The sequence below is a fragment of the Somniosus microcephalus genome, chromosome 17, assembly GCF_052327205.1.
Source record: "Somniosus microcephalus isolate GS21.2 chromosome 17, FLI_Smic_1.0, whole genome shotgun sequence".
NCBI classification, from domain to species: domain Eukaryota; kingdom Metazoa; phylum Chordata; class Chondrichthyes; order Squaliformes; family Somniosidae; genus Somniosus; species Somniosus microcephalus.
Window position 1 is genome coordinate 58558369 of NC_141003.1, and position 27290 is coordinate 58585658.

Genomic DNA, 27290 nt, shown 5'->3' on the forward strand with positions numbered 1-27290 from the left:
GAATCGACGAAACGAATCCCGGAACCGTGCGTCCTCCAGCAGCAGGTTGTTAAAATGCCAGTACACGGACCCCCCCCGCGCGCGCAGCGGAGCGAGCTCCGCCCACACCAGGTGGTGGTCCGTGCACGGCACCGGCCGCATGGAAGCTGCCGGAACGCAGGAGACGAACGCCCGGGAAATGTAGAGGCGGTCGATTCTGGACCTTCCTCCCCCAGACCTCACGCTAGTGAAGGCGCTGGAGTCGGGGTGGAGATTTCGCCAGACGTCCACCAAGTCGAAGGACCCAACCAGGTCCCTCAACTTCTCCATCGCCGCCGGGCTTCGCGGGGGACCCGAACGGTCCCTCGCCTCGAGGGTGCAGTTAAAATCCCCCCCGAGGATGACGCACTCGCCCACGTCGATGGAGCCCAAGAGAGCGGACACTTCTTCGAAGAAGCGCACTTGCTGCGCACTGGTCTGAGGGGCGTACACGTTCACTAGATGGAGCGGCACGCCCCCCAGGCGAACAGTGACATGGAGCAAGCGGCCCGGCACGTGCTCCTTGACCCCCAAGATCTCCGACTGAAAATGCGGGGCCAGCAAGATAGCCACCCCGCTGGAATTGTTGGAGAGGTGACTCATGCTGACCCCTCCTTGCCACTCCAGGAGCCACGTGGCTTCGTCTCCCGGAACGGTGTGGGTTTCTTGCAGGAAGCACACCGCATACTTCCCGTCCCGAAGGACCGAGAAGTTATTGAATCTGCGGCGCGCCTCCCTGCTGCCGTTGATGTTGAGGCTGGCTATGGTTATCTTCATGTCAGAAGCATAGTGCAACCTCTACCTACACCTAACGGGGCGAGGAAGCGCAGCCGCTGGTCCGCCGCCACTTCCTCAGCAGCCCAGTGAGAAACGTTGTGAGCCGACGCAGCTCGAGCGGGTTCACACCCTCGTCCGCGCCCAAGATCTTAACGGCGGCGCGGACGGAATCGATGAGCAGCGCCAGCTCCGACCACCTGTCGAGGGCCAGCCGGACCTTATTGCGCTGACCCAGGCACGTGGCCATAAAATCCCGGAGTTCCCTTACGGAAATGAGGGGAGACTCGGCAAGGGGCACGAGGTCATCCATCGCCACGTCGGCGCTGGAGTCCGAATCGTCCTCCGTGCCCATCACCGAGTCCCCATCCTCCTCCAGGGGGTCGTCACCAGCGGCCAACCCGTCCGCCGCGCAGTGCGAAGCGAACGACTCGGCCGCGCCAGCCAGCCCCGCCTCCACCCGGATCCCACCCCCAGGATCGGCGGCAGAGGATTTCTCCCTGGGCTCCTCTAGGGGTGCCGGGCCAGAAGACGGCGGCGGTTCAGAGCTCCCCTCCGCCTCAGACGCCGGAACGACCGGAGAAACCGGGGAGAGAACAATTTCCAGCTCCTCCAGTACGTCCGGCACCAGAGACGCAGCCAGGGGGCCATCCTCCTCCCCGCCACCAACCTCCGACCCAGCGGACGGGGGGTTTTGAATTAAAAGCTCTACCAGGACGAGCATCCCCTGGGAGACGTCCGGGTCGCATTGGGCGAGCTCATTATCCTCGAGCTCGCCCGACCCAACCCCCAGGCTGCCCGACCCGGCGAGGGGTAACGACACCGATAAAAGGTCAACTTCAATTACTGCCGCGGGTTGTTCCGCAACCCCCCCCACGGGCAGGGTCTCATCCCCATCCCCGGGAGGCACGTGCTGGACAGACACATCTGCCTCAGCCTCCCGAGGGACAGGCGACCCCTGCCGATCGCTGGTGATGATGACAGCGCTGGGGGGGCGGAGTACCCGCGGCGGGCGACGACTCCCCCTGCTCGGAGGGACCTTCCTCCTCCCGGTCCTCCTCCTCATCCAGGGGGTCGCGCCTTCTTTTTAGCACGGAGGGAGCGAGGGAGACCTCCATGTCTGCAAAGGCCTCCTCCTCGACTCCCTCCGGCGGAGCAGGTTTGTCGGGTTCCTCGGGCCCGAGCCCGGCCGCAGGTATTGGCATTACCGCTGCGGCGGTTGCGGCCACAGGCTCGGGCACGGGGCCCCTCCCGCTCACATCTGCCCTGATCAACTCCGCGAGGAGCGCGGGTGTAAGGGGCTCAAGGGGCAAGGGCTCACCATCCACGGGGGGACCTGCCCTAAGGTGCTTCTTTTTTCCCCGCGCCTTCTTTCCGGCCGGACACGCTCCCTCCCCCCCGCCGGAGGCCTTGGTGGCATCGGCCCCCGACGTCAACCGCGCATCAGACGTACTTGACGCGTGGGCAGATCCGGGGGGAAGGGCGGCGGCGGCGGCGCCAGCCTCGGCCGCACGAGATGATCCGGCGGCCTTGGAGGCAGGGCAGTTCCTCCTGATGTGCCCCACCTCCCTGCAGGCATGGCACCTCACACCGTCCGACGTCCAAAAGGCGCGGTAGGCGGTCCCCTCGTGGAGGACGACGAACGCCCCTTCAGTGTCCTCCTCCCGCGCCAGCTGGATAAACAGCTGGCGCCGGAAGGAGAAGACGTGGCGAAGGCTGGCCTCCCGGAAGCCGAGCGGGATGGGCGTGATCCCCGACCTCACCTCCCCAAGTTGTCGCAAATGGGGAAGGAGGAGCTCACCAGGAACATAGGGCGGGACGTTGGAAATAATGATCCTCTGCGCGGTGGCCTCGAGAGGATCCACCGGCAGGAAGGTCCCGCCCACGGTGAGCCCCTTGGCGACAGCCAGGGACACCGCCCGCTCCGACCCCAGGAAGAACACAGCCTTCCCATACATTTTCGAGGCCGCGACGATGGCTGAGGGGCCGACAACCCCAGCCATGGCCTTGACGCAGGCCTCGATGGTCATAGTGGGGTGAGTGTAGCTCTTCACCCCAAGCTTTTTTGTTATTAATCGAAAAGGTGACGGGGCAGCAGGAACAGCGGGAGCAGCTGTGGTTGTGGCTACCACTCTCGCATAGGTCCCGGCTGGCCCCGCCACCGGCGAAGATGCAGTCGCCATTCTGGGGTGCTTTTTTTAAGGGCTACACTCACCCCAAGTCACAGGCCTGAAGGTGTTAATGGCCTCGGTGTATATATATTTTTTTTGTCCTCTATTGAGCAGAGGGAGCTGATTAAAATGAGGACACACCTCTCTCCTTATTGATTTAAATTGGGAGAGGAGCCCTCGCCCCTCTGCTCAATTGGCAATTAATAAAATAGATGAAACTAAGGTGCCTTAGAAAGACAGGCAGAGAGAGACAAAGAGAGAGAGAGAGGTGGGGGGGTGGGAAGGAGGGAGGCCGCAAAGGGCAGTGTTGCCACTCAGGATGGTGGGTGGGTGTTGGCAGGGTTGCACTCTCCGATGGAAAAAGTCTTTGGTGATGGTGGTCTTCTGGCAGGGGGAGAAGACGTCTTCACCTGGAAAAGCTGGAGAAGCCCAGGCTTAGTCCTGCAACAGGTCTTAACAATGTAATTAAATTAAATTAAGGACTTCACCTTGGGCAGCTCCAAGCTCTCCCAGGGCAGGCAATAGAAGGGATGCTAATTAGTGGTGTGTGTGGCCTAGCTTTTAACAAGAGCACACACACACACACACTACACCCCTTGATGATCCGGCCTTGCTTCTTCTTTTCTCCCCCCACCTAAAATACAAAGTCTTGGGAGAGTGCCCCAAATAACACCCACCTGTAGATGTTCCGGATGAAGTTTTCTTCCCTCCTTTCAAGCAGTTGGTTTCTCTCCCCTCTCTCCCTCTCCTGAAGTGGAGGCCAATTTGGGGAGGCAGTGATAGAAAGGCCTCTCCCCTGGTTGATGTTGATGTAGGCCTCCTTTCTCCTTCTCCTCCTCTGTCCTCTCTCTCCAGTCACCTCAGTTGATGTAATGATGGTGGAGTTGGTGGTCCAACGTTCTCCTCCTCTTCCTGGTCAGGGGACCACCACTTTAATCCACTCTCCAAAGTCTGGCTGCTCCCTCTGCTCGTGCTTGCAGCTGAACAGAGGGTAACTTAAGACTGAAGTACAGAAGCCTGCTATGGTTTTATATACAGGGGTGGTCACTGCCGGTACTGCAGTATAGAATCAGTTCTTCTCTTAAAGGTACATACACAACAGATATTAGTAATATTGCTTACCTGCCTCTTTACAAAACATTCCTAAGATGCAAGCAACTTTGTTTATTCTTCCCTCCCTGAAACCTCGTCTTCGCAGTTCTTTACACTATAAATTATTTATTTTTTGCTGTACCCTTCCCAAGTGATGAATTTTCAGTATTTGCTTATCATTATCATCAGTGTTGGTTGATCTACTTTCGCAGCTCCTGTGATTGTCCTCCACTTTAGGCAAGGACTTGATGTGTTTCCGACTCTCCATGGTAGTTCTTTCATTTACTTATCATGTATTGCAGCTGCGTCATGGTTTGCAGGTTGTGGATGCCGTTGGCCAATTCAAGGATTAGCTCATCTCCCTTTTAATGGCATTTCCTCCATCAAGGGTCCCACTGTCCTCCTCCAGGTGCTCATCTGCCCAAAGCCATTGGCACTTTCTGGAGTCGGCCAGGTTACTTAATCACCGCCCGGCACTCAGTGTTGACCAGTCACAGGTAGTACCATCTACTGCCATTATGGTAGCAGGGTTTAAAACACCTGAGCTGACAGGCTTGTTTAAGGTACAAGTGTTTTATTTACTTGCTATTCTTCCCTTCTCCCATCCAAGAAACCTTCCTCCTTTCCCCTCAGTTAGAATCATAGAATCGTTACAGCGCAGGAGGAGGCCATTCGGCCCATTGAGCCTATGCCGACTCTCTGCAAGAGCACTTCAGCTAGTCCCATTCCCTCGCCCTTTCCCCATAGCCCTGCACATTTTTTTCATTCAGGTACTTATCCAACTCCCTTTTGAAAGCCACAATTGAGTCTGCCTCCACCACCCTTTCAGGCAGTGAATTCCAGATCCTAACCACTCGCTGCGTAAAAAAGTGTTTCCTCATGTCGCCTTTGGTTCTTCTGCCAGTCACCTTAAATCAGTGTCCTCTGGTTCTCGACCCTCCTCCCAATGGGAACAGTTTCTCTCGATCTACTCTGTCTAGACCCCTCATGATTTTGAACACCTCACAAATCTCCTCTCAACCTTCTCTGCTCCAAGGAGAACAACCCCAGCTTCTCCAGTCTATCAATGTAACTGAAGTTCCTCATCCATGGGAACCATTCTTGTAAATCTTTTCTGCACCCTCTCTAAGGCCAAGTTATTGAAGTTATATATGTTATTTACATAATTATTAAAGATATTTTACTCTCCCTTACTTCCTTTGGTGAGTTTGTAGCTTCTGCTGAAACTGTCATTGATTTAGCACTGCCCAGGTTTTTTTTTCCACTGTTGAGTTCCCAATGACCAGAATTTTAGCACATGGTCATTTTTCATGATCTGGCTGACTGACTCCAGCCACAATGTCTGATGTCAGTATCATAGCTCCTCAAAAACATGGCTCAGGCACAAACATCAGTCCCCTTCAGTGACACAAACACATCCCAGTTAAAATGGGTGATTTTCCTTGCCCTGTGGGTGAAATTTTAAAAAGTTAGCCCTATGACAGGTGCTACATTAGAGTTGGATCCCTAATATTGATATTTTGGCATTTCTCATGGAGATTTCCCCGGACCAGTACAGCTGAAAGTTGATTGGTCTCTTTTTGTATGTGGCTGCAAGTTAAGTCCCAAGGAGGTAACTTTTATTTATATGATGGTAAGTAGCATTTGTGGTGCCCAGACCAGTTGTTCATAGAGGATGAATTCATTGAAGACTTGACTCCAGTTCATGAAGTGAATCATGAGTGAAAGATTTCACAACATTTCATAGTGAAATGAATACAGGGCAGGGTCTGCAGCAGTTCATGGTAGATTGAAACTGGGAATGCCAATGAGATTACTTTAAGTTGTTGCATAGTTCAATATGCTTAATTTGACTTGATGTTGGTGGCCATGTAAATGTTTCAAATCCTGCACTGGTTCTCAAATTGAGCCCAGGTATCAATATAAATGTGATGTAAACAATTCTATCATTCAATGAGGCTTCGTTTGCAGATCCCTTTACTTTTGAACTATTCTTGCAACTTGCCTTTCATGTTCTTAATCAATTGCATCACTTGTTTTGCCAGTGGAGACTGTTGCTGTTACTTGTGAAGGTTGCCCAGTATCTGCAAGCCTGGACAACCCCTTGGTGAATGCATCTGTGGAATTAGCACTGAGAATCTTCAATGATGAAAATAAAAAGAAGAGGACGTTTGCGCTTAGCAAGATTATATATGCAATCAAAGAGGTACTGAATGATCTAACATGAAATAACCAAACATGTCAATATTTTTAGAATATGTACTTGAAAAGGAAAAAATTGCAGGGCTATTGGGAAAGAGCAGGGGAGTGGGACTAATTGGATAGCTCTTTCAAAGAGCCAGCACAGCCACAATGGACCGAATGGCCTCCTGTGTTGCAAGATTCTATGAGAACAATAAATGAAGAGCAGACATTTAATGGTGGTACCTGCCTTGATGTATAGAACAGTGTGTCATGCAATTGTAGGATGCAGATTTATGGTCATGATTTTCTACATCTTGGACTATCGGTCAGGATAAAATACTGAATGGAGACTTCACATTTCTTTACAGAGGGGGAAGAAAAACTGAAGTTACCCTGGGTGACTTCCATGTCCTTCCAGGTAACAAGTATGAGAGTAGCATTGGCAGATTCTGGGCTGACCTCTCAGTGTGGAACAGTGCATGAGAGGAAATTAAAAAAAAAAAACGTCTTTTCATGTATTTACTATTGTCATTAGTTTGCTTTGTAGAGTGCATCATTTTGCCAGTAGTTAACGCAATGCATTTCAGATGACTCCACTTTTCTGCTATACTGGCCCTGTCTACTTGTATGCATCAGTATATGGGTGTAATATTGAATAAATTGTAGCGATATTCCAGTGATTTTCTTGGGAAGAAATCTGAAATTATGTCAAATATGAGATTATTTTTGTCCATAGCCTGGATGATGAATAATACTAAAAATATCTGGAGAAATTTTCAGGTTGCTGATTTACTTAATGGCCCATTTTTAAATAACCTGATTTTCACTTCGGGCCAGTTTTGAGTGGATGGATAGCAGTGAGAGCTAGAAACTCACCAGCTGCTCCAGAAATGAGACCCAGGGTATTTTAACTCCTGGGGCCTATTTAAATCTCGCTGGCCGACTTCCCACTGGTTCCGCCCAGGAAGTCGGTGGGAAGCAACGGAAAATTGCGTGGCCTGGTTGCCGCCCACTGAGATCAGGTAAGTGATGGGATCGGTTGCTGGGGGGGGCCATCCCTCGGGGGTCTCGTGATTGGGGAAGTGGTGGGTCTACAGAAGGGGAGGCCTAAGCTTTCCTTGTGTGGCCCGGAGAAGCACCCCTGCTCCTCCTGGCCCCACAGGGGAAGTAAAAAGATCAACCCTTTTTGGGCCTGATCCTCTTCTTCACTAGGTTGGTGTGCCGGGAAAGTTACTTTGATTTACCGGGAAACTCACTTTGAATTCCCGTTCAGGCTGCCGAGTTAAAATTGCAGTTGGGTCTCGGTGACATCATCAGGACTCTACATGCATATGTAAAAAAAGGGCTTAGTTGACTTTGAGCCGGTGTCCTAGAGTCACCTACTCATTTGAGCAGGTTAAAATCAGGAACCATTAGCTCCCCGTGTCACCAGGACAGGTAAGTAACCTGGGTGATATTAACTGAGTTTTTTTTGTTGTGGTTATTTTATGTTAATTGGAGTCAAGTCAGCAATTATGGCTGAAACAAGTGTTTAAAATAAAAACAGAAAATGCTGGAAATACTCAGCAGGTCAGGCAGCATCTGTAGAGAGAGAAACAGAGTTAACGGGGTCGATTTTTCCGCAGGTGCGGGGAATTGTCAGGTTCCCCGCACGAATCTAAATGGGTCTGCCACATCGATGCAATTTTCCCTCAATTGGCCAATTCATTTCCAGCATGTGGGAACCCTTGCTAATTGACTATTTCCAGTCAGAAAGCCCCACAGTATGAGGTCATCATTCGTGGTGCTTTCAAGGTCCACAGCAAGCACTGCATCCTCTGAAGGCTTCCAAACGAACCATACAGGATGGCAGATGAGCCTGCAGCAGCTGTGGCCAGTGCCAGACCCCGAGCTGCCTCCAAATTCGACGAGGCTTCACTGCAGGCATTATTGGATGGGGTTAGGGCCCACAGGGAGGTCCTCTTCCCTAGGTCAGGGAGGAAGAGGCCTCCCACTGAGACCAAGGCTGAGTGCTTGCAGGTGTCAGCAGATGTCAACTCGCTGGGAGTCACCAGAAGAACCTTACATCTCTAACTCCTTCCTTTACTCCCCCACAGTACCATCCAGAGCCCCTGTCCCCACTGTGGAGGAGGAAGAGGCTGTGCAGCCAGACTCCTCAGAGGAAGCTCCAACCTCTGAGGGCGCAGCGTCAGCAGAAGTAAGCGCACCCAGCACCAGCACAGACACTCACACCTCGGGGGGACCTTCGGGACATAGAGTAGTGTTGTCACCTGGTGTTTCACAGCTCACAAGTGAGCATCAGCAGATTGTGGAGACAGGGACAGCAGTGGAGAGTCCTCGTCAGAGGGCGCAGGACTCTGCCAGCTCAGTTCAGCTGCATGTCGACCCTCTGCCTCTAGGTCCATCCGCAAGAGAAGAGGTGATGGATCTCCATGCACAGATGCAGGAGTCTCTGGCAGGTTTTGTCTCCAGGGTCGCTGCGAGTGTGGAGCGAATGGAGGAGTCCATAGCGAAGATGAGCTGAGCCTTTGAGTAGTCATTGGCGCATGAACGCATCACCATGGAAAGGTTGGCACCCTCCATGGAGGAGATAAGTCGCCAGGGTATGGAAAACATGGTGAGTGTTCATAATAGAATGACATCTCTTGAGGAGCGATGGGCATCCATTGAACAGAGAAACCAGACCTTCATGGAAGCCCTTCTGAGTAGGACTGCCAGTGCAGATACGGGTCCCCATGGCCCCCTGATGCGCAGTAAGGTGCTCTCAAGCCACATCCAAGCACTGGCCCCTTCTGGCCTGTGCAGCTTCAGGTGAGTGAGCAGCAGCCTGGCGCTCCTGCTGATGATGCTGCTGTTCCTGGTTCTGCTGCTGACGCCTCTGCTGCTGGAGATCCTCTAATGGCAAGAAGGGAAGGGAAAAAAGGCCTCCCATACTTCTGGTAGATGCCTCCGTTGAGGAAACGCTGAGTGAGGGTGCCGAGAGGTGCTTCCCAGGAGCTCACATTGGAGAAGTGTGTGAGGCTCCAACCTTCCACAGCTGTGCCTAAGCCTGGAACAAGTTGCCCCAAGCCTGAAACAACAAGGTCCTGCAACCTACAAATGTTGTCTGATTAAATCTCTTCTTTCCTGATTGACCTGCAGCTGATAGTAAGCAAGCCGATATTGTTCACGCCAGGTTTCATCAGCGGTGTTCCCACCAGGTGTGTTTAACGTGGGGAAAGGCGGAAAATAGCAAGGGCCCCTTAAAATGGCATTATAAATGCCAATTATTGGTGATTAGGCTACCTAAAGACCAGTCCCGCCGGGTGAAAGTCAGACGGGGAGGGGGTCACGACCCCCTATTTTTGCGATTTTATTTTTTTATTTTTTATTTTTTTTCCCCCCACCACCACCACACGCCTGAAACCCCACCTGACGGCTCCAGGAAAATCGGCCCCAACGTTTCAGGTCGATGACCCTTCGTCAGAACTGGAAAAAGTTGAAGAGATAACAGGTTTTTAAGTGTTTAATCCTCAATTTGCAGACAGTAGATTTAAATATGTAAATCCAGACCTTTTCAGACTGGAAAGTAGTGGATGTGTGTAATACAGTCGCAGAATGGATTTGAGACTTTCCCAAGGAGGTTTGAGGGAGGGAGACAAAGAGAGAAAGACAGAGAATTAACCTATCCCCGATGCTTCAGTTGGGAGTGGCAGTGTGTAAATAAGCCTTACAGACCAGATGGTTCAGGTTCGATTAACAGTTCATTTGAGATAGCTGATCTCAGTTGAGGTGCCAGTAGGAGAGCTGCAATTGACGTCAGTGCAATGGAGGGGAAAATCAGCTCAAGATTTGACTATTACGCAGTGACTCGTGCTGAAAAATGCTTTGTGTGTGATGTCACTCAACATGAAGAATTGCATTTATAAAGAGCCTTTACCATAGCAAAACGTCCCAAGTGCTTCACAGAAACGTAATCAGACAAACATTGACATTGAGCTAAAGAAGAGGATATTGGAGGGGTGATTAAAAGCTTGGTCAAAGATGTAGGTTTTAAGGAGGCTCTTAAAAGAGGAGAGAGAGGTGACGAGGCAGAGGTCTAAGGAGTGAATTTTAAAGGCTAGGGCCTAGCAGACTGAAAGCACAGCTGCCAATAGTGCGACAAAGGGAGTGGGGGACGCACAGGAGGCCAGAGTTCTCGGAGGGTTTTGGAGCTGGAGACGGTTAGAGAGAGATAGGAAGAGGCGAGGCCACAAGCGGATATGAAAATGAGGATGAGAATTTTAAATTGGAGGCGTTGGGGGACCGGGAGCCAATGTAGGTCAGCGAGCATAGGGTGATGGACAAGCAGGGCCTAATGCAGGTAAGGGTTCGGGCAGCAGAGTTTTGGTGAGCTGGTTTATGTATGCTGTCCAACAGAGCATTAGAATAGTTGAGTCTGGAGGTGACTCACGGTGAAATAATCTGCTGGCACTGAAGGCTAAATTTTTGTGATCCCACCCTCCTCCATTGGTGAGGTCTTGCATGCATTGATTTCAATGAATGGAAAATCACTAACAGCATACCTGCGTTTTTGCAATCCCTGCTGGTAGTGAGAGACACCTCATGGGTGGTGCTCAAATCCACTTGTTTATATTTGACTGCAGAGGAGATAAAAGCAGTTGATGTCTCTTTGAATTGCTTCCTCAGGTGGTAATGGGAGAGAGATACTGGGTGCAATTTCAAATTCAGGAGACAGAGTGTCGAGAGGACAGAAACGAGCTTTGGTCAGATTGTCCACTTAAAGCTATGGATGAAGCAGTAAGTTCACGTGTAATTACCACACACAATGCTGCTGAAGATGAATGGGAAATTATATTTGAAACAGCTGTGAATAACTTACTATGTAAGTCAAAATAAACTAGGCCGGTGTAGCCAGCAATGTGGATGTCACCAGCAAACATGTGAATGCTGAATAATTCTTCATATGTTACTGCAAGCATCAGAGAATTAAGAATATGCCACTCCATAATTTGATTCACCGTGAAGGCGAGGAAAGGGACGGCCTTTGACAATACATTACAAGCATAGAGCACTCATGCAATTAATCACTGGAGAACCAGTGAGCCCAGGCTTTCCCAGACAATTATCATTTTTAACTTTTCAACTCACACTGAAAGAAAGCCCATATTTCAGTAATGAAGCTGTTCAAATGTCAGGAGTAGCTTTGTTACTAGAATATTAAACCCATACAACCAACATCTTAAATACAGGAAACTCTCGTTTAAACGGCACCTAAATATCCAGAATTCTCTATTAACCGGCAAAGTTCTCACTCCGAAAACAACACCTCAATAACCGGCAATGTTGCTGAGTCCGAGTCTCCCGCAGTGGCCGAGTTAGTCAGTGGGGGGTAGTTCTCCAAACTGCCACTACTCGGCTTCTTGGCACTGTCAGACGTCGGAAAACCTCAATAACAGGAGTCTGACTCTCCCGTGCTGCCGGTAGTTGCCATTTTACAGGGGTACTGTGTGTCTCCCACGCTGCTGGTAGTCATTGCATTGCATTACCCTCAACTGGCAGTACTGTACTTAATCAAGCATCTCCCACCATCCATTTAACACAACATTCTGTAGGCGAGTACCCAATTACTGTATATTGCACATTTCTTGATTTTTTTATTTTTCTTTGTTAAAAGTAGCCTCAGTAGATAACCCTCTCAGTCATCCGGAATTTTTGATCAACCGGCAACACGCCGGTCCCGTCGGTGCCGGATACCAAAGAGTTTCCTGTAAATAGAAACATTGGCACCGCGTGGGGATGCATCCAGGCCCAAGTAGTATCATGCTTGCCGGGAACTTCCAACATTGATCTCGGCAAACTTTCTGGAGTCAAAAGGGAGGTTCTTTAATTACCGGGCATTGTTTTCAGGGGCATATCGAGGATACCTGGCCAGCATAGAGGCTGGAAGGTCTGGCTGAAGCTGCCGTGGCCCAGTGGCAGTCCCACCCCCATAAAGGAGATTTGTAAAAGAACCAAAAATAAAACTTCTTACCTCTGAATATTAATGGCTCCAGACCATGATCACCACCTAGACCCTCACGTGCGTTTTTTAGCACGGTTACACCTGGCATGAGCAGGCATACCTCCACTGACCGTCAGAGATGCGGCAGGAACTCCCAATGTAGGGAGACCATACCCTTCCTCGGTCCTGCCCCCTCATGTCAAGGGGGCAGGTGGAGGCTCTGCCCCGAACAGGCCATCCCAGAAACCCAGCACAATTGGCTCCTGGCCTAATTTCTGGCCCTTCCACAGATTCCTGCCAAATTTCTGATGGAAGTGCACCAGAAAGGTTGTGGATTTTCAGGCATGTTGATAGACTTCTTAAAAACATTGATATACTTTCGTCCTTACTTTCCCCTTCATCCACTCTTCTTACCCATTCTCTCTGTTCTATTTTTATCTTGACCGTACTCTCAGTTTATTCCTAACTAATATACCTTGTTCTCTCTATTCTATACATTTTCCCTTAAACTAACTTTAAACAATCGGATTTATTTGTTTCCTCTGCCTCCGATGCCCCACCATCCTCTTTGGAGGTGAGCTCCACATTAAAACCAAAAAGAACCTCTGACTGGCTGAAAGCTACCTCCAAAGGTTTTCTTCAGCTAAACAAGAATAACTTTTCAAAATTGATATTGTCGTGCCATTATTGCAACGAGGTAAAACTTGCCTGTTGTGCTAACAGCTCAGTAGTGCCCAGACGAGCAAATTTGTCTCCAGTACGCTATGGGTTAAGGCACTATGGGGCTGATTTGCATGCGTTGAATGCCCCGTGTGCACCAGTCTTGGGTGGTTACAGCACAGAAAAAGGGACAGAGTCCTGTAACGTTTGGTCTCCGTCGTTTTAACACAGGGTGCGGAGGCAGGTGCAGGAGGCTCTCATCTGATATACTCATTATAACACTTAAATAATGCTTCCCGTCTCTTTTGCCAGCCTTTACGCCAGGCCACGCTGCTCCCAAACACACCCATATAAACAGGTGTCCAGGGTGCTACCTGCTGAGTTGTAAATAGAATTAAGTGTAAAGGACCAGTAAGAAGATTCACTAAATATCTTTAGGCTTACGGTGCTTCCGCCTCATTTTTCTTAAATGTTTTTCTGCTGGCACATAGGTTCTCATGAGCCTGTGTGTCAATTACTTCAATTTTTATTTGCCCCCAGCACCATTCCTGGAACTAGTTAGTTTCCCAGTTGGATTTCCCCCCTATCTGAGGAGCAAATTTGAAGAGATGCCAGGCAGTTCAGGCTGCACGAGGTGTGCTCTGTGCCCTCCCGCTGATGCCCGTACACCCATAATCTGCAGAAGAGGTGAATGTACCTCACTTTCGCAGACGATCAGACTCTCAATGGCACGGATATACGTGAAGGACTGACTAACCATTATGCCAGATGGTTCTTCAGAAGCATCCTTGTCACAGAATGGAGATGGTAGATTTTCTATAGAGCTTTACAGAATTTTGCCTAAAGGTGAACGATGCTATCGTTACTTTTTGACAAAATGAGTAGGCTACAGTTTCCAGAAAGGACCACTGCTTGTGTACAGGATAAATAACAGTCTCGTTGAGCAAAACGGCTTGTTTCCGTGTTGTAATTTCTATGTAACCCTGTGCTCTGTACAACCCAAGGTGATGGGAGACTGCTACGCAGAAGTTCTGTTTCCAGCTGGTGCAACTGAAGGTCAGATGAGAGGATTTCCGAAATGTCAGCTGATCCAGCTGATTGTGGACGAAGGTAACACACAAATGTAACAAAATATTTTAGACAGATATTTTTTCTTTTGCACAAACTTTGAAAATAGATAAATAACTTGATTTTTGAATAGAAAACTGGAAAATTCAGCCATCGTCTCCCCCTCCTCCCTCACAGCCCCACAATCACCCATTCCCAGGCTCAGCTGTGCAAGGAGATTTCTGACAAAAATGGCAATGTTTAGTGCTGAAATCACGCAGTAATATATAATGATCTGTACATACAATAAAAATAGTGCATCTGGCACATCCATCATGCCTCAAAGTGTCACAGTTGTAAGCATCAAATATGCAAAATGCGTATCATACTTGCATCTGATTGGCGAACACCATATTAATAAAACAGCAGCAAATCATACTAACATACGAAAATGACAGATGGAAAAGACCCACTGGCCCATCTAGCCTGACCCATAATGCTGTGTCTAGTGCGTCACAATACAGACACTCCCCACACGCCTGGAGCCATGTAACCTCCTGGGAGAGGCGCAAAACCGTGTAAAAACCCAGGCCAATTAGGGGGAAAAAATCTGGAAAATTCCTCTCTGATCCATTTAGGCAATTGAAACTAGTCCTGGAGATCACACAGACCCTGATTTATATTATACCTACCTCTTCTACAAGGTGATCTCTGCCCTAGCAAGGCAGGTGCAGCTCTTTCTTAAAGGAAAACAGCGAATCAGTGCACGAGCCGGCAGGTTCCTTATTCTCTGGGAAAAGAAGAACTGCCTAACATCCAACTAGTTCTGCCCATACATAACTGTAAGCCTGACCCCTGGTCCTTCCTAACCTATTCAGTTGAAATAATTGGTTCACAGCAACACAATTTAGTCCCATCTTTATTTTATAAACCTCAATCAAATCGCCCTGGAGTCTACGCTTTTCTAAAGTATACAGACCCAGCTCTTTGAGCCTATTTGGGTAACTAAGGGGTTTTAAACTAGTTATTATTCTTGTGAAACAACAGAAAATGCTGGAAAAACTCAGCAGGTCAGGCAACATCCATGGAGAGAAATTTGAGTTGACGTTTCGGGTCGAACCCTTCTTCAAAACTGGAAAGAAAAGAAATTAGATCGAAGGCAGGGCTACGATCGGACAAAAGAAGTGAAAGAAACAAAAGAGCTAGACGAGATGGTAATAGGTTGAGATTAGGTGTAAAGTGTACTGGCAGGGCAAGAGATAGCTACCAGGTGTGAGAGAGAAACAAAAGGAAAGTGGGGGGGGGGGGGGGGGGGGAAAGGAGTGGAAAAATTACAAGAAAAAATGTGTAATAGGGGCCGAGGTTATGATTTGAAATTGTTGAACTCGATATTGAGATATTGAGTCCGGAAGGCTGCAGAGTGCCTAATCGGAAGATGAGGTGCTGTTCCTCGAGTTTACGTTGAGCTTCCGTGGAACAATACAAGAGGCCAAGGACGGTGAGGTCCGCGTGGGAATGGAGCGGTGAATTAAAATGACAGGCGACCGGAAGCTCGGGGTCACCCTTACGAACTGAACAGAGGTGTTCCGCAAAGCGGTCACCCAATCTGCGTTTGGTCTCCCCAATGTAGAGGAGACCGCATCGTGAGCAGCGAATACAGTATACTAGATTGCGAGAAGTACAAGTAAATCGCTGTTTCACCTGGAAGGGGTGTTTGGGGCCCTGGACAGTGGGAAGGGGGGAGGTATAGGGGCAGGTGTTACATCTCTTCCGCTTGCACGGGAAGGTGCCGGGCGAAGGGGAAGGGCTGTTTGGGGTGATAGAGGAGTGGACTAGGGTGTCTCAGAGGGAGCAGTCCCTACGGAATGCTGAAAGGGGAGGGGAGGGGAAGGTACGTTGTGGTGGTGGGATCACTTTGGAGGTAGCGGAAATGCCGGAGGATGATCCGTTGAATGTGGAGGCTGGTGGGGTGAAAGGTGAGGACAAGGGGAACCCTATCGTGGTTCCGGGAGGGAGGGGCAGGGGTGAGGGCAGAAGTGCGGGAGATAGAACTGACACGGTCGAGGGCAGTGTCAACCACGGTAGAGGGGAATCCTCGGTTGCGGAAAAAGGAAGACATGTCTGAAGCACTGGTGTGGAAGGTGGCATCGTCGGAGCAGATACAGCGGAGATGGAGAAACTGGGAGAATGGAATAGAGTCCTTACAGGAAGCGGGGTGGGAGGAAGTGTAGTCCAGGTAGCTGTGGGAGTCAGTGGGCTTGTAGTGAATATTGGTCGATAACCTGTCCCCAGAGATGGAGACGGAGAAGTCGAGGAAGGGAAGGGAAGAGTCAGAGATGGACCATGTGAAGGTGAGGGAAGGGTGGAAATTGGAGGCAAAAGTGAATGAAATTGTCAAGTTCGGGGCGAGAGCAGGAAACGGCACCGATACAGTCATCAATGTATTGGAAAAAGAGGTGAGGGAGGGGACCCGAGTAGGACTGGAACAAAGATTGTTCCACATAGCCCACGAAAAGGCAGGCATAGCTAGGACCCATGCGGGTACCCATGGCAACACTCATTTCCTCCAAATCAAAGGTGAAGTTAAAGGAGAAGTTGTTCAATGTGAGAACAAGTTCAGCCAGGCGGAGGAGGGTGGTGGTGGATGGGGACTGGTCAGGCCTCTGTTCAAGGAAGAAGCGGAGCGCCCTCAGGCCATCCGGGTGGGGGATGGAGGTATAGAGTGATTGTACGTCCATGGTGAAAAGGAAGCGGTTGGGGCCAGGAAACTGGAAACTGTTTCTTTTGTTTCTTTCACTTCTTTTGTCCGATCGCAGCCCTGCCTTCGATCTAATTTCTTTTCTTTCCAGTTTTGAAGAAGGGTTCGACCCGAAACGTCAACTCAAATTTCTCTCCACGGATGTTGCCTGACCTGCTGAGTTTTTCCAGCATTTTCTGTTGTTATTTCGGATTACCAACATCTGCAGTATTTTGCTATCGTATTATTCTAGTGACCCTCCTTTGCACCTTTTCCAGAGCCTTAATATCACCCACACGTGAGGAGACCAAAGCTGGACACAAATCAGAACTGAACGATCTTAAAAAGTATTAAAAAAGTGTCACTTATTTCCTGCTGACTTCTGCTTATATTAATAACCTCGCATCACCCCAAGGGAAGTAGCCAGGGATTGACAAGTTACCAATCGAGATTGAATGAAGCATTCCCTTTTACTTAGTCTCAGGAAGAAAGGCAGTATTGCTGCGTTAGAATTTTTCTTACAAACTTCCTTTAGCAACAGTAGTTAACCTCCATTTGAACCCAGGCTGTGCCGATTTAGAGCACTTACCCACAGACAGTTGTTAAGCAGGTAGAAGATTAGATTATTATCTAGTCCGGTCCAGTCACAGGTCACACTTAAAGGGTCAGCGTAGATTAAACAAAGCTGTGCTTCGAGCAACAGTTTCTTCAAAGCAGTCTCTTTACATCTATTAGGAAATGGCCATCACAATGTAAACACACCTCTTGTTATTTAATACATGTATATTTTTTGATATATACGCCTTGTTATTATTAAACAGCATGGGTGCGAAATTCGGTACCACCCCATTTGGGGGCGATAACCGAATTAGCGCCGAACATTTAGCACCCGACGTGGAAGTACCGCCTCGGCCGCTAAATTCGGCTTACCGCCCCGGAGAGGAAATGGAGCGCTATCTCGGGGTGGTGTCGGGGGCGCAAAGCGCTCGAATGCCGGAGCGTTACGCGGTCGCTCTGTGTAGCGCTGACGCGTTTCACTGCCCCATCCCTTCCGTTAAAGGGGTGGGATGCTGCAAACTCTGCAAGGCCTCTGATGGCCCACACTAGGCTACCAGGGTGGCATGGTGCCCGTGGCTGCAGCCCGGCACTAGGACGCGGTGCCGAGCTGTGCGATGGCAGCCTTGGACCACGCTAAGAGCGGTCACGAAAGCCTGACCTGGAGGTTGGCCAGAAGAAGAAAATGGCGGCATGGGTCGAAGCCGCACCTCCCCTTTAAATACCATCCCGCGAGTGGAGGTCGGCCCAGTTCGCAACCCGTGAGGCTGGCACTGAAATCGCCCATGGCAGCCTCGCGGGGCACAGCCGAATTTCTGCTGTGGGGAGGTAAAGGGCCACAACGGGGTGCTAAGGGGTTGCGTCACTCGCCGATGACATCATCGCCGGCGGCGCAGCGGCCGGGGCGCTACTGGTGGGCTGTGCCGCTATTGGCTAGCGTCCCAGCAGCGCCCGCCGAATTTCTCGGGAGTTACTATTCTCGCCCCCTCCCCCCTCCAGGCGATAAGCCCTTTGCGCCCCGTTAACGCCCCCCAAGAGACGTTGACAGCAGACGCAAAGGAGCTGAATTTCGCCCCCCATATCCCTAACCTACCACGAGCAATGTCATGGGAGATCTTGTAATATAACAATAGTGTGTAAACACAAACTCAACCGAATGAATAAAGCATTCAAGGTGAAAAGCATTCCTATAGATAGTTTATTAAAACAGTCAGTATTTTATTCTCATACTTCTGAGTAAACATCTAATGCACTCATCAGTTCATTTACCATCTTGATCTCTGTTTAGAATAATAGTACTCAGGCAATGGATACAGTAAGTCTGTCAGAGTGTGGCTCTTTCTTGTATGAGCGTGGGGGCACCAGCAAAGCTGAATTCTTAAAACACTTTTGATGCTCCAGGAGCAGTATCAAGGAATGGGAAAAATGTAGATCCACAATTTTACAATCAAAAATGAAAACTGTCAGACCTGCTGTGTATGTTGATCGAGTAGTTTTATTCTGGATAGAAGATCGGCATAGTGTGTGATTTAAATCTATGGTTCCTCCTCACAGGAGAGCAAATTGAACAACTTTTTTTACATTAAAATTACTTCCTTGCAGAGAAATATTTTTCTTTAAGGAGTAAAGAATGATTCCATTCTTTTTAAACATTATCGATAATCCTCTAACAGGTGTTTTTTTTCCAGATGTTGCTGTGTTGCCGTGCATTGGTTGCCTCCAGCCCTTGATGATTAATGACCCCAGATTACACAGAACTGTAGAGCATGCCATTTCTAAATTCAATGATAAGAGTGGGCAGCTTTTCAAATTTGCTTTGGCTCGAGTTCTTTCCGCAGAACAGGAGGTAAAACACGTGGCTGTGCGTTTGACCTTCACTTTATCATTGACTTACTTACAAATCATTGAACCCAAATCCGACTGAGTAAATAAACTACAAATAAGCGGTTCAACTCCCAACAAGATCATTAGATTGTTCTTTTAATAATAAGGCCCACTAATGTAAAGACACTTACTGTTTTACATTTTACAGTGTGGCCTACATGGTGTAGCTGTAACTATAAAAAAGTGTAAACATTTTAACCTTGAAAGGAACTGTATTATTTATTAATAGGTGGATTTATTCAACTCGACAGTCGACAACCATTGGCTAATGTAAGGCTTGCTGACACAGTAAATATTTTGCTAGGGTACGGCCTAACTAAGCTTTTCTGCTATATCAGAAGACTATGGGCGGTTTCCCAGTTTGTAAGTTGGATTTCCAGGGTGGATGAAGAAAATACTAAAGAAATAGACAATTACGATAAGGCAATCACTGATAGGCTGAGAAAATTAAAGGCAGGGAGTTCTTCTGTTGTCCTGGCCAACATTTATTCCTCAACCAACAGCTAAAACAGATGATCTGGGCGTTTACTTCATTGCTGTGCGTAAATTTGCTGCCACGTTTCCTACATTACAACAGTGACTACACTTCAAAAAAGTACTTAATTGACTGTGAAGCACTTTGGGACACCCTGAGGTTATGAAAGGCCCTATATAAATGCAAGTAAAAAAAAAAATTGAGTTGGAAACAGAAACAAAGATGTCTAAAATTGCAAATAACACCAAATTTGGTGTCAGGGAGGTTCTCCTGTCTTGCACTATTAAATAGAAATATACAGACAAAGGGAAAACATTCTGCATGTGTTGAATGTGAGTTTTAAAGGTGCTTCTTTTCCTTCTCAACCTCAGGAGCTCTTCGATCAGGAAAAAAGAACTGTGGCCAATTTGCCCTTTCCCTTTCCCATGGCCACTACCCAGCTGAGTTCTGTTAACTCAGTGGAGAGTAAGGAATGAGTCTGGACCTTCCTAGTTTGTGTGGCTCAGTACTAAACCATGCGTTGTATTTACTTACTGAACTAGAGGGCCGGAGGCATCTCTGCAAATTTGAACTACATTTTATCCAATTTTATTTATACAGTGGAATTCAGAACTGTGTAGATGGTTGTTTTCTAACAACAATATAATAAAATCTATAACCTTGCCTAACTAGTTGCAAGCTTACCTGACAATATAATGCAGCAACGAACAGTCCACAACTCAAATAAGAGGCAAACTAAATTTAAAGTATTTATCTTTTAAAATGTTCATGCGATAATGGGAAAACAATCACGTGAATAGGTATTAAACTACAGCGATTTTTGAAACATTTTTCACTCCTGTGTTCATAGACCTCTGCAGGGGAGGAGATTACTTTGAATTTTGGACTTATTGAAACCACCTGTCCTAACAATAATGACACAGCACCAGATATGTGTGGACCAAAGATCCCTGCAACAGCGGTAAGTAGCTTACCCTATGAGTTTACTGCATTTTGTATCAGATAACATGGATCGCTATTTTAAAGAGAATTTGGCTACATCCGGTAACAGTTCACTTTAAGACTTCATTACAGCACCAAATTTGATCCAACATATTTATTCTGTGTAGGGTTCCGCTATCTGTTTAACCAAGCAGAACTATGACATCTTTGGAAAACTATTATACCACAGATTATGGTGCAATGTGACGCAAGATTGGACAGTTCATGCACTTGATGTCACGGTAAGCACTGATTTATTAAATGAAATACATCATTCTTACGTATTTACCTTAAGGGAGTTTCATCCAATGGCTCAGCTGGTTAAAATGGTCAGAACCATGCGGCCCTGGAGAATCCTAAGTTTGATCCTCAGTCTGTCTAAGTTAGCTGATCGCAACAGGGTGACAGTTGGGACTCTACAGTTGGACTTTGCAATTCTTGGTTTGAGAGGGAAATTGGCCAGGGTCTTCTCTCCTGATCACTGTCCAGAACATAAGAACATAAGAATTAGGAACAGGAGTAGGCCATACAGCCCCTCGAGCCTGCTCCGCCATTCAATAAGATCATGGCTGATCTTCAACCTCAACTCCACTTTTCCGATAAGGACAGGAACAGGCTTAGCTGTGATGCCACAAAACAGTGCGTAATGACAATATCAGACTCGGCTGTGATATACACCACACCCCCATGACAGTCCCTTGGCTAGCCCTGAAGCCTCCTGTCCACTACATTCAGGAGCAAGCAATCAAGAAGAATTCAACTCAGACAGAAATGAGATGCCCCAATAGTTTGCACAATCGGACTTCTCTCCTTTGTTCTTGTATGTCTTGATGATGATTGCATCCTTTAGGTCCTGTGGGACTTTCTCCGATCTCCAGATTAGGCAGAAGTGCTTGTGCAGCTGCTCAGCAAGACCTCTACATCCAATCTTGTAAATCTCTCCAGGAATGCCATTAGGTCCCAGTGCTTTGCCATTCTTCTTAAATCTTACGGGGGCCTCTATTTCCCCAATGGTCCATAGACCATCCAAGGTGTCATCATTGGCCTCTTGCAGGATGTGGTCCAACGCTTCGTAATACAATAGACAACTACTATTGCTGGCCTACTACTTGGCGATTGATATCAAGCACTTTTAATAGCTGACATGGGCAGCACTGTGAAATGGCCATGGAAGAAAATGAGCATGTTTGTGTTATAAAAAGTCAACAGTTGACAAAGTTCTCTGCACTTTCTCTCTGTGATGGTGTACCAAGTTTACAGTGAGGAGCAATGAAGAAGCTTCGAAAGACAAACTATTAAGATGTTGTCACATGTTTTCATACTTACCTTGGCAACCTTGTGTAGACTTAAAAAATTGTTCCTCACCTGCTCCCTGTTGTATCCGTGTGTTAATGAAGACACGGAATGCAGGAGTTGGTTTACAGGTGTTTACTGGACAAAGTCTGGAGGTGAACTAACAGATACAAGACACTATACAGGCTTATATAGCCCGAGTGGCCACTACCGGCATTACAGTACACAGGGGCTCTTAAAGGCACATACACCACAATTCCTCCCCTTTTAGATAACCAGTACATAACATTTTAAATATTTGTCATTAACATGTGTACAAGAACAATAATCTAAACATTTGCTGCAGTTAATCAATTATAAGTCAGTCTCTCTGGAGGCTTCCTGACTCGGTCCGGATAACGCCTCGGTGGTGTAGTAGTTTTCGGTGGTGTAGTAGTTTTCGGTGGTGTAGTAGGTTCTTTTGGCAAGGTCGATTCGGCTTGAATGCCAGTGTCGGGTTCATCTGGTTCCAGTATCACCGGATCGGAGGTAGATACTATGGGTATCTCTACTTCATCATTAGGCGTATAGAGTGGTGGTGTAGGTTGTCCCTTTTCAGATGACTCTATGATCTGGTCAGCATGGCGCCTTATTATGCTTTCTCCAATGTCCACGGTATACATCAGTGGTCCTAGTCGTGTGCAAATAGTTCCAGGCTGCCATTTCTCGGTACGGTAGTCCCGGGCCAAAACTTGTTTACCTATCTGGAAGGTTCTAGTTGGCCTTTCATTCATGCCTTGAAATTGCCGGTTCTCTACGTCCCTTCTGATGTTTGGCTTGATCAAATCCAGCCGGCATCTTAGTCTTCTATTGAAAAACATCATGGCGGGAGTTTGGTTTGTAACCATATGTGTTGCATTCCTGTAGGCAAACAAGAAGTTATCTACCTTGTGCTGTAGATTAATGCCTTCATTACCCATAGCCTTTATGGCCTTCTTGAAGGTCTGGAGAAACCTTTCAGCCAATCCATTGGTGGCGGGATGGTATGGGGCGGATGTATAGTGCTTAACCCCATTGTTTTTTAAGAACTTTCTGAATTCTTCGGACATAAATTGTGGTCCATTATCAGAACAGATCTGTTAAGTCAGCCCATTTCTGGCAAATATGGTCCTTAATATTGTGATGGTTTTTTCCGTGGTGGTGGAGGACATCTTTATTACCTCCGGCCACTTGGAGTGTGCATCAACCACGATTAAGAACATTGAGTCCATAAATGGACCAGCAAAGTCGATGTGTACCCTTTGCCATGGAGATGAGGACCACTCCCATGGATGTAGAGGGGCTTGTGGTGGGGCGTTTTGGACCTTCTGGCATCCTAGACAGCTCTTGGTCATTTCTTCGATGTCTCCATCGATACCTGGCCACCACACAAACGCTCTGGCTAGGTACTTCATTTTCACTCCACCCAGATGCCCCTCGTGAAGCTCCTTTAGCACTTTATCCTGGAGTTTGGGTGGAATCACCACTCTGGATCCACACATCAAGGTTCCTCGGCACACTGACAGCTGTTCTCTTCTTTGCGAGAATGCTGGCAACAGTGGTTCGCCATGTGCTGGCCATCCCTTCACCGTTAAATCGTAGACTCGAGAGAGAGTCGGGTCATTTCTCGTTTCCTTTTCAATGGTAGAATTTGTTACTGGTAGACATTCCACTATGGTTGAGTGGAACATCTCCACTGGGTCCACTGTAGGTGCCTCTTCTACCGTTGGCAACGGTAGGCGCGATAAACCATCAGCATTTCCATGTTGTTTTGATCCTTTGTATTCTATGTCATATCGGTGTGCCCCTAGGAAAAGGGACCACCTCTGTAGCCTTTGTGCTGTCATAATGGGAACGCCCTTTTTAGGGTTGAATATGGAGACGAGGGGTTGATGGTCAGTCAACAAGGTAAATTTTTGTCCGTGTAGGTAATGGTTGAATTTCTTCACTCCCCATACCAGGCTGAGTGCTTCCCTGTCGATCTGGGCATAGTTACGCTCAGCTGAGTTCAATGAGCGTGAAGCAAAAGCTATCAGCCACTCCGAGCCATCAGGGAATCTATGCGATAATACTGCTCCTACGCCGTAAGGAGATGCATCGCATGCCAGTGTGATTGGCAGTGATGGGTTGTAATGAGCCAAAACTTCCTTGGACGTGATCAAGCCTTTACATTTATGGAAGGCACGTTTACAGTCCTCGCTCCATTCCCAAATTACTCCCGTTTGTAGCAGTTCATTAAGAGGGTGCAGAACAGTTGACAAGTTCGGTAAAAATTTATGATAGTAATTTATTAATCCCAGGAACGACCTTAATTGTGAGACATTTTCAGGTGCTGGGGCTTTTATGACTGCTTCAATTTTTTCAGGGGACTTATGCAACCCTTCTTCGTTAATTATGTGGCCACAATATGATATTTGTTTCTGGAAAAATTCACACTTGGGGTGGTTTGCTCGTAGGCCCCGTTCTCTCAGCCTAGTGAGCACCTGCTCCAAATTGGCAAGGTGCTCGTTGTCGTTTTCTCCTGTTACAAGGATGTCGTCTCGGTAGCATTGAGTCCTAGGAATCCCTTGCAGGACTTGTTCCATAGCTCTTTGCCAGAAAGCTGGAGCTGATGCTACTCCGAAAACCAGTCGATTGTACTGGTACAGGCCTTTGTGTGTGTTTATTGTGAGATACTTTTTAGAGGTCTCCTCAACCTCCATCTGTAGATATGCCTGTGCCAAGTCAATTTTTGTGAAATGTTTCCCTCCGGATAGTGAGGCGAAAATATCTTCTATCCTCGGAAGAGGATACTGTACCGTGTGAAGGACCGGGTTTACAGTCACCTTGAAGTCCCCACAGATGCGAATTTTTCTCTGTTCTTCAGATTTATCATTATTCAAAGTTTTCTTCATGACCGGGACGATGGGTGTTGCCCACTCGCTCCAATCTATCTTGGATAACATGCCTGTCCTTTCCAAATTCTCCAGCTCTGCCTCGACTGCTGGACGAATTGCGTATGGCACCGGCCTTGCCTTAAAAAACTTGGAAATTGCCGCATCTTCCACCTTTATTGAGGCGGTGACGCCTTTCAAGGTTCCTAGTTCCTGTTGGAACACTTCTTTGGCGTTGGCCAAGATGTCTTTCAATCGTTCAGGTATGACGTCATCATCATTTTTTTTCTTACTGGTCACCGTCAGTGCTTGAATGGAGTGCCAGTCTAAACGTATCTTTCTGATCCATTCACGTCCCAACAGCGGTGGACCACCATTTTGCAGAACGTATAAATACAACTTCTGTATTTCCTTGCCGTTGTATACAACAGGCACCCTTATTTTCCCTCTGGGGTATACTTTCTGCCCCGTATATGTTTTTAAGATAATGGATGTGTCTTTCAAGGGTATATGCGGAAATAGCCGCTCATAATCCTGTCGACTTATGACGGTCAGAGCTGATCCTGTATTTAGCTCCATTTTAACTGGGGACCCTGCTATCGTGAGGGTAACCCAAATGGTCTGGTAATCTTCTTTGGCAATTACATTATGTAATTTGAGACAGCTTAGTCTCTTGTTTCCGGAGTCGCTATCACTCTTTTGGTCTTCGGAGCTACTGTCCGTCATCATTTGTACCTTTTTGTACTTTTCTTTATTGATTTTTTTTTGTCAGTGGATTTTTTGTTTCCAGATCGGCATACACGTGCAATGTGTCCCATCTTTCCGCATTGCCTGCATGCTTTGTCCTTGAACCAGCAGTCCCTTTGGTCATGGGTGGATCTGCCGCACAGATAACATCTCTCGAAACCCTGTGTCATTTCATGGGTGCCGAAATCCTGTGGCTTTTGCTGTATCTCTGCAGCTCCTCTCGCTGCTGCTTCATATGATACAGCCATACTGAAAGCCTTGTCCAGTGTTAAATCTTTCTCAGAAAGTAGCCTTTTCTGTGTTCCTTCACTTAGGAGACCGCAGACGAATTTGTCTCAAAGAGAATCTGCCAGTCCTGCTCCGAATTGGCAGTGCTTTGATAGCTTCCTTAATTCGGTGAGGTAATCAGCGTTACTTTCATTCTTGTGCTGATTCCTCCTGAAGAATTTGAACCATTCCGCTATCAGCAGCGGTGTTGGGTTTAAGTGCTCCTGGAGGGTATCAACAATTTCCTTAAAATTCTTGTCCATCGGTTTGGCTGGAGTGATTAAGTTTCGTAACAGCCCGTATGTCTTTGCGCCCATTAGATTTAGGAGTATCGATGCCTTTTTATCATCCTCTATTTCATTTGCTGTGCAATATACCTCCACTCTTTCCACATATGTGGTCCAATCCTCTACATCATTATCGAAAGCAGTAATATTGCCAGTCTTAGGCATCCTGAAAAAAAAATGGCGCCTCCCGTGCTTTCCTTTCTTCCTTGCTGAAAAAAAATGGCGCCTCCTGCGCTTTCCCGCCGCTGTTGCTGCTGACAACGCTGTTCTCCGCGGTTTTTATTTATACAAATATTTTTAATAGTCGGAGACTTGTTCCCGCCGGACTCTCTGGGACTTTCCCCGCCCTCTGTGTGGTCCGAATGCCGACCTGCTTTGCCGAGCTGGCCGTCTCCCGAGTGCTCCACCCTTCGTATTTGTTTGCCTGCGCCTTCACTGCTTGGCCCCGCTGTAGAGCCAGCCGATCGAGCCCCAACCCGCCGCCCAGGAAGGATTATTGCAGTACCTGCCACCAGCCTGGCTAGCTGGTGAAACCACAGTTTTTTTTTTTTTTTTTTCTCCTTCCTTCATCTGAGGAATCGATCTCCTTGAGGTGCTGCCGAATTGCAGGTAAGTCCGTTTCCAATTCGTCGCCACTGTTGTATCCGTGTGTTAATGAAGACACGGAATGCAGGAGTTGGTTTACAGGTGTTTACTGGACAAAGTCTGGAGGTGAACTAACAGATACAAGACACTATACAGGCTTATATAGCCCGAGTGGCCACTACCGGCATTACAGTACACAGGGGCTCTTAAAGGCACATACACCACACTCCCAGGTTCAGAACAGGTGAGACTGCATGAACATGCTCCACCACCTCCAATTATATTGCTCTGGTGATTCTTTTTGTTAGAGCCACCTTCACTGCAGAACCTCTGAAGCCTGTTCGTTGAATGGAGCCGTTTCATCCCCAACCATTTTTTGCAAGATAAAGTACATCTTTAAGGCCACCCAGAAGCCCTCTAAGATACGCTGATGTTGAAACTCTCGCTGTTGTCACTCATCCAGTGAATCATGTGCAAAGCCAAAATATGCAACTAGCGCCCAACCTGTTGTGATCCTCGCGCGCTACACTGGGACCATCAAATTGGCTATCATGTAATTCACCACCGAGGGGGCGGGGAGGAAAGATCAGAGGAAGAGTCATCCCCAGGTTGCTGTTGTATCCTCTGGCACACACATTAAAGTGGTTTTGGCAGAAGCT

The 27290-nt window shown here is 47.8% G+C and overlaps 1 protein-coding gene across 1 annotated transcript in view; it reads left to right on the plus strand.

Annotated features, from left to right (window-relative positions):
• LOC147105752 (kininogen-2-like) overlaps positions 1-27290 on the plus strand; it is a 76218-nt gene that overhangs the window by 45241 nt on the left and 3687 nt on the right. The window contains exons 4-9 of the mRNA XM_086010448.1: positions 6101-6261; positions 10908-11018; positions 13887-13992; positions 18910-19067; positions 20431-20541; positions 20690-20803. Coding sequence (XP_085866574.1) covers positions 6101-6261; positions 10908-11018; positions 13887-13992; positions 18910-19067; positions 20431-20541; positions 20690-20803 — 761 coding nt within the window. The remainder of the gene's footprint in view (positions 1-6100; positions 6262-10907; positions 11019-13886; positions 13993-18909; positions 19068-20430; positions 20542-20689; positions 20804-27290) is intronic.